Consider the following 13,816-nt stretch of genomic DNA (forward strand, 5'->3'; position numbering starts at 1 on the left):
CAGAAGACTAGCTAGCATCTTCAGTAGCCAGACAAAAGCATGCCCACAATGACTTGAAATACATCCAAAATATCTTGAAACTTCACCAAAAGAATTTGCAAAAATGTCAAAAATCTGTCCATAAAGGCTCAAAATTTCTACAAAATGACTTATACATTGTCCAATATGACTTAAATGTGTTTAGAACAACTCAAAACTGCCTGAAAGGACACTTTAAATTTAACTTTGGAACACCTTATTTCACTTTTTTTTTTTTTAAATTTAATTATTAAATGTTTGGTCTGACAGCTGACTGAGCTGCTGCAGTAACTGATGGAGACTAGAAGCTTCTCTGTGCACAGCCGACTATCAAGCTTCTACTGTAGCCTGCATGTGAGGCGTTTAAGGAACATCAGTAAATTGTAGGGTCTATTGATTAGCAGGTGTTTGGCAAGTGAGAAGCTTTGGGTGCAAATTGCTTTATTTGGATTTTGCTTTGAGGAAATGCTGTGAATTCAGCTGAAGATTATTTTCGGTCTTATTTTGGTTCTCATTTTCTATGTGCGTTTGATAAAACTACTCTGATTTATAGATTCTTGGAGTTGAACTTTATTTGAAAGAAGCAGAGTTTGTTGACATGCAGACTCCACATGTGCACAGCAAAATGATAATATTAGAGGAGAGAAAAGGAAGATTTTGTTGCAAAAAGAAGCATAACGCCAGTTGTGTGGAATTTTTTGGGCTACAGAAAGGATGACATTGACCAGAAATGTCTACTCTGTCATCAGAGCCTCACTATTGTTGCCACCACATGAGGAAACATGACAGATTTGTTTAGAATGTTCAAAGTCAGATCTGACCTTTTCTTTTTTGAAGAAGAAGAAGATGCCCTCCTCTGCAATCAGCTCATTCATTCTAGGATGATATGATTAAGTATCTAGACCACATGTCATGTCGTACAAAATCCTTCATTTTTTTCATATCAATGTGCCATTTCCCCCCCCAAAAAACATCAGCCCTGGTGTGTTGTTCATGTTTTTGTATTCATTACCTTCTCCCTCATGTCCTCTTCTTCTTCTGTTGCAGGTATGAAACGCCCGTTCAGCCCTTCATCTCTGCCGAACGCTGAGCCGGACCGGAGGGGCGTCGGGGGGCAAATGGACAGCGAGCCCTGCTGCGACGCCCAGGACGAGGGTGCAGCACTGGAGGAGCAGCCAGCAGGTGGAGCTCTGCATTCTGCACTCTACAGACCCAAACGTGAGAGGAAGCAGCGGAGCTACACACTGTGTGAGGTCTGCAACATCCAGCTCAACTCGGCCGCACAGGCCCAGATCCACTACAACGGCAAATCCCACCAGAAGAGACTCAAGCAGATCAGCAATGGCAAGATGCCGAGCAGCACAGGTAGGTGCTGCTCCGCTGACCGCTTTCTTTGTTTGCAAAACAAGATATAAGTGCAGAACATTGGATAAAGCACTCTGCTGCTGCAGTGTCTCGCACAATAGGGTCACGCAGATTAACAGAAATCCCACACATTGTTCACAGCACACTGTCACCAGCCTCCCCGTGCCAATCCCTTGCACTTGTGCTCAATAGAAGTTAAACAAATTGGATTCTATTTGCTGAAATGTGTTCAGACAGAGCCTTGGGCTGAAGACACACAAACACACACACACACACATGCGAGTGCAGCAGCGCTGAGTGAAGTCACAGAGTGAGAAGCTAATTAAGTGCTGGTTGTGTTTGATGGTTGTGTTCCTGGGAGTGAGGCGGCTGGAGTGGACTCGGACATTTTGTCATTCTAGTCTCGTTCGGGACTCTGCCGCTGCAGGGAAATCAGCCTCTCCGGAAAGTTTCACACTTTGTCTGTTGCTCTTTCTTTAGCCTTGCCAAAAAGGATGCACACCAAGCAATTAACACACACAAGCAAAGCGTGCCGGCCGACAATGAGCTCACGCACCCCTGTCGAAAGAGCATATGTAGACATTTAAAATACTGCAAAAAGCCAGTTTAAGCACAAATTGGCGTGTAGTTTGTACGGTGTGTAGTGACGGGTCGGTCTGGAGAATATGAGAAATTGTTGTTTGGTTGTAGAGCAACAAAACTTATGGAACAGTAACTCAGACATTAGAGCGGCTTATTTCAGTCTTTTCTTAACTTTTGGGTCCCAGGTGACTGATGGAGACTAGAGGCTTCTCTATGCACAAGCTTGTCCTGTCCAAAACAAACAAAACTTGTCCAAATAACTACATATTTGTCCAAAACAACTTGAACATGGTCCTAAATGACCTAAAATTAGTCCAAAATTACTTGAAACTCATCAGAATTTGTTGATTTTGACAACTAGAATGCCTATTATACTATTTTCAAGCTATGTTTTTGCCTCTCAGCTGTCTGAGCTGCTGCAGTAACTGAGTGGAGACTAGAGATGACTTGTGAGTGTCTACTGTCAGCCTGCATATGAGGCGTTTAAGGAACATCTGTAAATAGTAGTACTTACTGATAAGACGATCTACAATAAAACATTTTCTACTCTGACTAGGAAATTTTTCTGTAACTTTAGCCACAAGACCAGAGGCTTCTCTGTGCACAGCTAGCTTTAGAGTCTAGGTTTAGGGAACATCTGTAAACTGAAGCAGATGTTCAGCTCGTGAGGAGTTTTGAGTTGCACTTTGTCACTCTAGTCTTGTTTCTTTATTAAAATACACAGCAAAGCATGCAGGCTGACTGTAAGCTCACACATTTAAAAAAAAAAGAGAGCATATATAGAAATTCAAAATACTCCAGAGAGCCAATTCAAGCACAAATTGGCATGTAGTTTGCACAGTGTGAAGCGGCAGGTCGGTCTGTGTTGTAAGACCCAGGGTTCACAGTTGCTCATTTTCTTCTTGACAGGGAAAAATGTGACAATTGTGTTTGAGCACAGCAGGTTTCTGCTGAGGAATTCTGAATTAAGCGATCACACGGCTTACATCTGCCCTCCAGAAATACACACAACAGTCAAGAGGGTGCGGCGGATAATTTGTTCGGATGTCTTGCTTGTGTTTGTGCGTTTCTGTGTTTCTAAAGAGCATTTTGGCAGCATTTCAACCGCCGCCATTTGAACCAGCGTTTTGTAACATTAGATTATTACCTCTCTCAAGGGGGGTGGAAGAACCTCCTCCAGTGGTGGATCAGGCCTGAAAAGATGTTTATAATGCAGCGATGGGAAGAGGCTCAAGAAGGTAGAGGCTCGATCAAGAGTTCACAGGCCAGAGCGGAGGCTTTTCTTCGTATTTATTTTTGAATGTGAGTCTTTGTAGAATCAGAAGCATTCCTAAAAAGAGCAACAATACTCTATATGCTACATACATGCCAGAGAGTCAAGAATTTTTTAGCTGATGTTTCTCGATAAGCTGCATTATGCCACAGGATGGAATGAAACCGTGACATTAAGTGTCTGAACTCGATTTCAGGGCGTTTTTTATTTGCTCCTGTCTCATTTTTACTCACTGTGAACTCATGTTTGACTGCAATATAAAGTCCTGCACCTCTACAGAAACACAGCAACTGTGACTAAAAGGAACTCAGAAATCTTCTGTGCAATATGACACAGTTGTAATGCCATACATTATTTAAAAGATTAATAAAATTAAATAGTAATTAGAGTATACATTATGCAGTGTGTCTGACCCAAAGGTTAAATTGTGGTTTCCGTGGTTTTACAAATTCATCCCGTCTTTCTTTTGTGACATGTGTCATGTGTGGTAATTTAATAATGCGCATTTTAAATGTATTACACAGTACATGTTTAACTTCAGAAGATTATATTGCAAATAAAACTGCAAAATCTGTCATAAAAATTGCAATTAGATGTTGATTTTGACAAGTCAAATTAAGCAAATCGGACACTAGAACGCCTTATTTCACTCTTTTCAAAGTCTTTTTTTGGTTTCACGACTGTCTGAGCTGCTGCAGTACCTGAGTGAAGACTAGAAGCCTATCTGTGCACAGCCGACTAACCAGCTTCTAATGTAGCCAGAAATGACAAAAAATATGTTCAGAATCACTCAAAAGTTGTCCCAGAGTTTTAAACATTGCCCAAACTGACCTAAAATTAATCCAAAATGACTTGAAACATCTCCAAAACAACTCAGAATTTGATTTTTGACAAGTCAAATGAAGTAAATCTGACATTAGAACACCTTATGTCACTCTTTTAAAAGTCATATTTGGTCTCTCAGCTGTCTAAGCTGCTGCAGCAACTGAGTGGAAACTAGAAGCTTATCTGTGCACAGCCGACTAGTTAGCTACTAATATAGCCAGAAATTACAAAAACATGTCCAAAATCACCTAAAAATGTATCCCAAAGTATCAATCATTGTCCAAACTGACCCAAAATTAGTCCAAAATGACTTGAAACTTCTCCAAAACAACTCGGAATTTATTGATTTTGACAATTTAAATTAAGCAAATCTGACATTAGAAGGCCTTATTTAATTTATTTTTAAACAATTCTTTGGCGTCACAGAGCTGCTGCAGTAACTGAGTGGAGACTAGAAGCTTATCTGTGCACAGCCAACTAGCTAGCTTCTACTGTAGCCTGCAAGATTACTTTAAGTTTTATTTTGGTTGTCAAGATCATATCGCGAATCAAATTGCACCAGCTGTCAGAAAAATTGCAATTAGATACAAGCGTTTGATCCGGCGTGTCGCTGTGTTTGGATGCAGTATGCAACGAATTTAATATATTCCACAACAGAACATACCCACAACTTTGTCGCACACTTGTGTCGTGCTGCCTAAACTCCCTGTTTAGCTGCCGGTGATGCAGACTGCATAAATAAAAGTTTGTGGGTTGTGCGTCTGTGTGTAGCGCCGCGTGTGCAGGGGCATGCCGAGCTGTTGTGGTGTTGCAGATTCTCTCTGACATGCAGTCACAATCGCACAGCCTTATCTCTGCTCACCTTCTGCTGACTCCCCGAGGCAGCCAGCCCTGCTGTGTCCTCAGCTCCACCACCGAATCCTCTGCATCCGCCTCAGATATATTTTTAGAAAACAGTCTGCAACTTGTGCTGTGCAGATATAAATTCATGCTTCGGTGCGTCTGTGTTTATGTCAGCCCACATATGTACAGTAAGGCGTCTGCTCCTGGTATGGATGTTTGTAGGTTTGTAGCCCCCATGAATACACAATATATAGTGCGTGTGTGTGTGTGTTGCTTCCTCCCTCTCTGCTTCACTGAGCTGCCAGAAGGTCCACAGCTCCTCTTCTTCTTCTTTCTTCTCTCCTGTCGCCTTCCTTTCTGGCGTAAACGCCGGACATGTGGATCAAACAGTCATAGAGGAAGATGAATGTGTCGCTGATTAAGAGGCTGTTGTCATGGAGAGAAGTGCGTAGAAGAGGATCTGGATGGAGAGAAGGAGCCCAGATGTTGGGTGACAATGTGAGTTCAGGTGCTAATTTATGCGCCTTAATGCCCATTTTTATCTTTTAGCGTTTCATAACGGTATTAAAATATTCATAGCGAACAGCAGCCTGCTTGTTTTCTGGCTGAAGCAATTTGTAGTTCCTGAAGAGGGAATAAAGCAAAACTTAGAAACGGCTCAACAAGAGGTGAACTTCTTCAACTTTGTATTGTTTCAGGTCGTCATGGTTCATTTATGACTCGTCATGCTGTGAACTGTAGATTTTATAGTTCATGCATTTACGCTTTTGTTTACATTTCTGAAATTAATTTTTGTACGTTGATGTCTTTGTTTCTGCCTGTTTGTAAAGTTCAGTGATAATGTAAAAATTATAGCTACCCTGGAACAAAATTTAGGTAAAAAAAACAACGCATTTCCTTTTTAGTTTTTCCGTATTTTTACTAGAAATATGGAAAAACAAATAAGTTAATAAAACATGTGTTTGCTATCCATGTAGGCACACCATGAACAATCACTTTTTGTAGCTGTACGTATAACTTAAGCATAAAATTATGCAGTTTAATTTACAGAAGATGAATCCTAAAAAAAACAAAAACTATTTTTAGATGCAAGTTATTTTATGCTTTATTTACTATTAGCAATTTTTCTACCATAGATTTACCCTAACATAACTAAAGGTGTCCTACTTTCACTATAGATACACCGCTGTCTGCAACCACATGTCCTTTTTTATTATTGATATTACAGATTTGCTATTAAAATACAGAAAATAGGCTCTTTTTCAATGTAGACACGGTAAAATGTAGTAACTTTTTTTTTTTTAAATTACAAATTTACCATTAAATCTATGACCAAGTTTAGGTATTGAGCAATCAGTACATTTTCTGTTATTTTCTAGCTTTATTTTCCACTATAAACACACCATTATATAAGAACAAATGCTCATTTTTATTACAAACTTACCATTCAAATACAGATAATGAACCATTTAAAATGTGTATACCATAAACCAACAAATGTCTATTTTTTTAAAATTATATATTTTATTCAGTTCAATTCAAAGACTTTATTTGTCCCCTGGGGGCAATTAAGGAATGTAGAGCAGTTGGATCAACAAATAAACAAACACCATTACCACTGAAATATAGGAACACACTCTGGGTAATGAGCAGCAAAACAGGGACGACCTGTAAAATAATTGCAGGAAATATATATTTTTATGTATATATAATTTTTCCCCCAAAATTATCCTTGTATATCTGTTAAAAAAAATGTTTCTTTCTTGCTTTGTTTTTTTTCTGATTTAAATACAGTAAAAACTAATTTTTTTATTGTGGACATTATTTACCATTTTGACCAGATTTTAAGGATTCATGTGTAAATTAATATGTTTTTCCTGTTATTTTACTAGATACTATCTGTAATTTAACAAAACCAGGAAAGCTGTAAAATAACAGTAAATTGTTAAAAAAAAAAAAAAAGGAGTGAACACTGTGAAGAAACATTCAGTGTATTTCAGTGTAATTAGCCTACATTTCAGTATCACTGCCAACCATGACTGAATCTGATCTTTATTTAACATCTGTACGACTCTACATGCCTCGTTGGTGCGTCCTCAGACCTCCGCTGACCCTCCGAGTCCTTGGAGGCAGACGAGCTTTAATCCTTTATAATTAGCATTGTTATTAATTTCGTCCGAGGACACGCACCGATATATGGAGACAGTCAATTAAAACACACCGTGCGCTCACACACTCTCTATCTCCATCGCACACACACACATGCACGGCTGAGCTGTGCGCTGCTATAAATCACTCTCCTTTTCAGAGCAGATGATCAAATGATGATGGAAGGCTGCGGAGGGCGATGGTGGTGGTGGGGGGAAAGTGGACAGCAGCTCGGCCTGATATGACCCAGCGTCGCCTGGGGAGCCATAAATCTAACGGTCCGACAACACACTGTTTGTTTGCGTGCTTGTTTGTATTCTCTGTTGTGTTAATCTTGCTTATCTTTGGCATAAATGTGGACGCGACAGAAAGCACACACCAGAGAATTTGCATTTTCCTCCTGCTCCTCCGTATCTGGCTTTCCTTTGATTTGTGCACATTTTCTGTTGCGTATATGTTGGTTTCCGAGCCTCCTCTTCATCATTGGTTTCTGTCTGTCTCCATCTCTCTGGTTGTGTTTTAATAAAGCGTGAGGAATTGGATTAAAGGCAAGGATTTTCTGCATGAATGCATTTGCACATCTGCATTTTATTTTCATGCTGCCTTGCGATTTTCCTATATTTTTTTTTACCTCCCCCCTCCAGCAGAGTGAAAGAACTTCTCTCTCTCTGCAAGCCTTTGGACATGCATGTGCATCCTTCGTCAGTGGTGTTTATGGACTGACCTCAGTGTCTGTTCGCATTCTTATAAATGGCTGATGTTGCTGCTGGTTTATTTCTGTCTCTAATTCCAAGCAACAGTTGCCTCCAGAGCCTGACAGATTATGACTAGATTTTTGAAGCTGATGCCAATTTTTAGGGAATAAAAAAATGTAATATATAGCTGGGATAATATGTTGTTTCAGCAACAACATTGTGATGTGAAGTAAAGCAAATATACTCAAACGCATCGTACTATATTTGCTCAGTTTGTCTACTAGAACATTTTCTCCTTTAAGGGTTCTTTGATAACGAAAAAGGCAGTTTGTTAACATGCACGCTCCACATGAGCACAGCAAAATGAGCGAAGAGCAGGAAATAAATACTGAAAAGGAAGATCTGGTTGTGAAAAAGAAAGCTTTAGGGCTGCACGGTTAATTGAATATTAATCATGATTTTTGGCTTCTCACAACTGAATGAACAACTGTGATATTGATGTTCAAAATGCTCCACTCTTAAAAAACAGCCCGTGTAGATGAGATAACTTGGTCTAAAGTTGGGTAAACCTGACATTAGACCAACTTATTTCAAGATCATTTTAGTCTCACATCTGTCTGAGCTACTGCAGTAACTACATGGCAACTAGAAGCTTCTCAGTGCGAACATGCTAGCTAACCGCTACTGTAGCTTGAAACGACACTAATTCGTCAAATACTTAGTAAACCTTGTCCAAAATGATTCACAATGTGTTCAAAATGACAGAAAACGTTCCTCAAACTATTTAAAATGAGTCCTAAATGACTCGAAACTTGCCAAAAATGACGACAGTTTGTCCAAAACAAGTCAGATTTGCAGTAAACTAAGTAAAGCTAACATTAGAATGCCTTTTCAAAGTAATTTTTGGCCTCACACCTGTCTGAGCTGCAGTAACTAAGTGGCAACTCGAGGCTTCTTAGTGCGAAGCAGGCTAGCTAGTTTCTACTCTAGCTTGAAATGATGCTAACTTATCTAATACTTATTAAACCTTGTCCGGAATGACTCACAATGTGTCCAAAATGACAAAAAACATGTCTCAAATACTTTAAAATGAGTCCTAAATGACTCTAAACTTGCTAAAAATGATGAAAACTTTCCAAAAACAAGTCAGATTTCCAGTAAATTCAGTAAAGCTAACATTAAAATGCCTTTTCAAAGTAATTTTTTGGCTTACCAGCTGTCTGAGCTGCTGCAGTAACTGAGCGGAGACTAGAAGCTTCTCTATGCACAGCTGACTATCTAACTTCTACTGTAACCTGCATGTGAGGCGTTTAAGGATCATCTGTGAGTTGCAGTGTCTGTTCATAAGCAGTTGTGCAGCAGATGAGGAGTTCTGGGTACCATTTTATTTCTATTTAGCCTCTAGGAGATGTGAATGAGGAGAGGCATATTTTTTTCATACAATATTTGCTGTAACAAGAAGAAGCCTTTAAATAAATGAGAATAGCTGATAGCTGAGTTTCTTGTCACTGTCTTATAAAAGCAAAAATGGCAACAACAAAAAGAAAAAAAAACAGGATAGGAGATTGCATTGACCTATTTCATATCTGCCTGATACGCTCTCACATAATTGAATTTTAGCTGCTAAAAATACTTCCCTCCCTGCGCTGTCTTTTCCTGGTATGGACAAGTGTGTAAATCCTGCCGAGTCCTGCACTCTGCTCCCGTTTCTTCACCTCCGCTCTGCCGTCCTCCTGCCCTCTCTTCTCCACTTTGCCCCAGGGGGCAGTTCTCGGTGCGACGGCGGCTCAAGACTCCGGGAAAAGGTCGACGGATGCACCCGGCTGACTCTTTGAGGCCCAGTGGAGCAAGAAACATGAGGTGTGGCGCTCATAAGGCCACGGAGAGAGAGAGGCCACATATTCAGAAATCATCCGATGTCTGTGTTTACCCGACAGGTCTGCGGAGAAGGCCAAGCGAATCTCCCCCATCAGCCCTTATCTGGCCTGTCTGGTGCACAAACCCGTATTGCCACAGCTGCCGTATCTGCTAGATGAGCTGAACTGTTTGGCAGTTTGCTAAATGTCAGAAAATATCAGGCAGTTTCAACAGTATTTTATCAATTTGGTCACTTAGCGCAAACCTTTCTGTTTCTCACTCGCTGTTGCCCTCATTCACTCTCACTGTGGTATTTTTTTTTTTTTAATTCTCAAGCTCCAAATAGAGTTTAACCCTTTGAATTCTGAGCAGTTTCTGGGTGGGTTTTGCTCCTGTCACATTTTTCTTCAACGTGGACTCATTTTTCACTGCAAAATAAAGTCCTGAACCTCTAAGAAGACAACACAAGAATGACTGGAAGGAGAGACAACTTAGAAATGTCTTCTTTGCAGCGTGACACAGCTGGAATGATAGAAATGATTAAGACAGAATGAAAGTTGATGGTTTTCCCGAGTTGTGGCAGGACGAGTCGTGGCTGCTTCACCATGACAACGTGTCTGCTCTCAACGCCCTGAGCATCCCACAGTTCCTGGCTGAGAAGAACATGGCCGTGCTGGAGCAACCTCCCTACTCACCCCACCTGGCTCTGTGGGATTGTTTCCTCTTCCCCAAGCTCAAGGAGGTCATCAAGGGGACCAGTTTTGAAGACGTGGACGACAGATCTGCAGAGGATCCTGAAGAATCCTTCCAGTAGTGCATGGCAGCGTGAAGGCAGAGAAGGCTGGGGAAGTGTGTTAGACTCCAGGGGGATTACTTCAAAGTTGTAGTTTGGATTTGAAATAAATCTTTTGTGACACCAGTCCTGAAACTTTTCTGACACACCTCGTATCCAACATTTTTCTAAGTGTGCGCAGGTGTTGCAATACTGGAAAAAAAAAAAACAAAAAACTATAGATAGCTAGACTCTTGTCCTCTGTGGTTCCCCGGTGGTGGAACAAGTTACCAAACTCTGCTCAATCGGCTGATCCCCTCTCAATCTTTAAGAAAAGACTGAAGACCCAGCTCTTCACTGGACGCCTTTGCACTTGACAGACTGAAAACAAACAAAAAATTCCTACTACCTCCCACACAGCCCGCTCTTGGCATCAACGCCCCACTTAAACTTGTTCAATGGCACCTATCTAGATTGTTTCCTCCTGACTAGATCCTTGCTTGTGTTGTATCTGCTCTTAAATTGTAGAATTGTTGTGGATATTTTACTCTTTACATTTTGTTTTTCCACTTCCCTCCTATGTGCTCTGTGTAAACACTGCCTGCAGTTCAGCCAAAAAAAATCCCAGAATTTTTCATAATTTTGCTACTTACATTCATAATTTGTAAGTATTTAAAGTATGGAAAGCATGGGATACGTTTCTCCTATCTACTCTGTTTAAACACAGCCTGTTGGTCAGAGTCAAGTCACAAATTTGTTTGCGTTCAGGAGTTTTTTTTGTTTTTCACAGGATCTGGCTTCTACAAACACTGTACATTTTGGCAAATCTTTAAATAAGACATCCCGAATAAGGTGCTTGTTGATAAAAAGTCACAATTTAAGCCTAGATTTGGCTACGTTTCCTGATGAAACTGCAAGTGTTCAACCAAAAAGTCACTGACATTATGTCATGTGATTGCTGGTCACAGCTGAGTCGGTCACAGCTTCTTGGTTGCACAAAGAACGGTAGAATTTTTAGTTTCTTACTGAATCTGTTTCGCGTAAACGGCTCATTTTTTGGTATATTTTGAATGAACACATGTAAAATAAAGGGACTTTAGCTCAGATATAAGGAGTCACATAACCAAAAGTTGAACATCTGAGGATTTCTTTCTGTTTTTATACTGTCTGGCTCTGATAAATTGGGTCATTTTAGCGATTATTTTTTTTTAAAGATAAAAATTCAATCCCACTGGGGTTCGGAGGGCTACTTCGTGGTCTTTTTTTAGGCACGCTAGCGCTGTATCTTTGTGTATTAGCATTTAGAAATCCTCTATCCAGATCCTCACTGAACATCAGTCGACATTTTGATGTAGAAACAGCGAATGTACAGAGTGACCTGATGAGCCTGCATCTCTCTCTCTCTCTGGGGTAATTTTGGCCTCCTCCCCGAGCAGCTCATTGCAGAAAAGGCTCATGAAAGGCTTTCTTTCTGGGCAGAGAAGAGTCCCTTTAACCCTCCTCATCTCACCTCTACCTTCGCCATCCTCTGATCCCTATCATTACACGGGCCTTTGGAAGGGCAAAATTACAGCAGAGTGACATATTACCAGCTGTATCTGAGGGCAGGAATGGAGGGTAGAGAGGGAAAAGGCAGAGGCAGGAATAAAAGAAGAGATGGAGGCTGATAAAGGCAGGCAGGGAAGATGGAGGGAGAATCACATTACTGAGATGGAGGGGAGAGCTGAAGATTAGGGAAGCCTTGAACAGAGAGAGTGGCAGGAGAAGCAAACACTGTCATTTACAGAGACGCCGTCCTGCTAATGGACGTATGATGTATGGTCTCTGAACGTCCCCAAAGTTCACGTGCACATCCCATCCTTGTCATCAAACGCAACGCACATGTAGTTAAAATAACTTCAGCTTGAGTAAATCTGGCATTAGAATGCCTTATTTCAGTCTTTTCAAAGTAATTTTTAGCCTCTCAGCTTTCTGAGCTGCGGCAGTAACTGAGTGGAGACTAGAAGCTTCTTTGTGCACAGCTGACTAGCTGGCTTCTACTGTAGCTTAAAAAAACAGAAAACTTTTCCACAATTAATCTAAACTTGTCCAAGATGACATAAAATGAGTCAAAAATGACTCGAAACTTGTCTGAAGTGACACAAAATTACTGTTAATTTTGACCATTTGAAGTACGCCTAATTTTCTTCTCTTCAACCAAATTGTAATCTCTCAGCTGTCTGAGCTGCTGCAGTAACTGAGTGGAGACTAGAAACTTCTTTGTGCACAGCCGACTAGGTAGCTTCTACTGTCACTTAAAAAGACACAAAACTTTTCCAAAATTAATCAAAACGTGGTCAAATTGACAAAAATGTGTCCAAAATGACTAAAAATTATTCCAAAACTAATTTAAAGCTTGTCCAAAGTGACTTGAAATGAGTCAAAAATGACTCGAAACTTGTCTGAAGTGACACAAAATTGCTGTCAGTTTTGACCATTAAAATCAAATTAGGTGAATCTGACTTTAGAACGCCTATTTCCTTCTCTTCAAACTAATTTTTAGTCTCTCAGCTTTCTGAGCTGCTGCAGTAACTAAGTGGAGACTAGAAGCTTCTATATAGCTTCGACTGTAGCTTAAAAAGACAAAAACTTTTCCAAGACTTGTCCAAAATGACTTGAAATTTGTTCAAAATGACAAAAAGTGAAGCTAAAAAAATGTCCAAAATGACTTGAAACTTGTCTGAAGTGACACAAAAATTTGTCAATTTTGACCATGAAAGTCAAATGAAATGACTCTGACACTAGAAGCCTTATTTCACTCTTCATTTAGACCTCCAATATATGGCCTGTGAAAGTTAGTTCTGCCTCACAGTTCCCAAAGTTCACATGAACATCCCATCGTTGCAAACAAAACGTGATGCACTGTGAGACACATGAAGCATCTCTGCAGAGGGTCAACGCGGGACGTCTAATGTTTTGTGATTTTGATCTAATGCCACGAGATCCCCGGCATCACATCGAATGAGCCGATTCCTGAGGAGCGTGGTGAGACAGCGTCGGAGTGTTTGCTAGTGCGTTTCATGGTGGACCTCCAGAGACCGTTGCTGTGTCATACATGAAACCGAAGCAGACAAGCCTTTGTAAACAGATGTAAACCAGGCAGAGTGAGGAGGTGGGAGGAGGCCATGCATGGTGCACCAACAAACCCACAAACAGACATCTCACTGGGGGAGATGACAGCAGCTTCTTTGTAGAACGCGCACACGATAATATCCTCACATCCCAACGCTGCTTTTTCACAAACAAACACATCTTTCTGCATTTGCGTTTTGCTAATATCAAACAAAATGATGTGACACATGGAACACACAGGGAAACAGATGAAAAAAAACACTTTTCTAATCTATTTTTAGTCTTCAGGTTTTATTTATATGTTCCCCAAATCATATTTTTTGTACA

General features: G+C 40.4%; 1 protein-coding gene across 1 annotated transcript in view; it reads left to right on the forward strand.

The window, feature by feature from the left end:
* The first annotated feature begins 1,067 nt into the window (after positions 1-1,067).
* The window catches only part of znf385c (zinc finger protein 385C), a 129,898-nt gene continuing 117,149 nt past the window's right edge, over positions 1,068-13,816 (forward strand). The window contains exon 1 of the mRNA XM_008284856.1: positions 1,068-1,383. Coding sequence (XP_008283078.1) covers positions 1,068-1,383 — 316 coding nt within the window. The remainder of the gene's footprint in view (positions 1,384-13,816) is intronic.

This window comes from Stegastes partitus, unplaced genomic scaffold, assembly GCF_000690725.1.
Source record: "Stegastes partitus isolate 25-593 unplaced genomic scaffold, Stegastes_partitus-1.0.2 Scaffold376, whole genome shotgun sequence".
Lineage (NCBI taxonomy): Eukaryota > Metazoa > Chordata > Actinopteri > Pomacentridae > Stegastes > Stegastes partitus.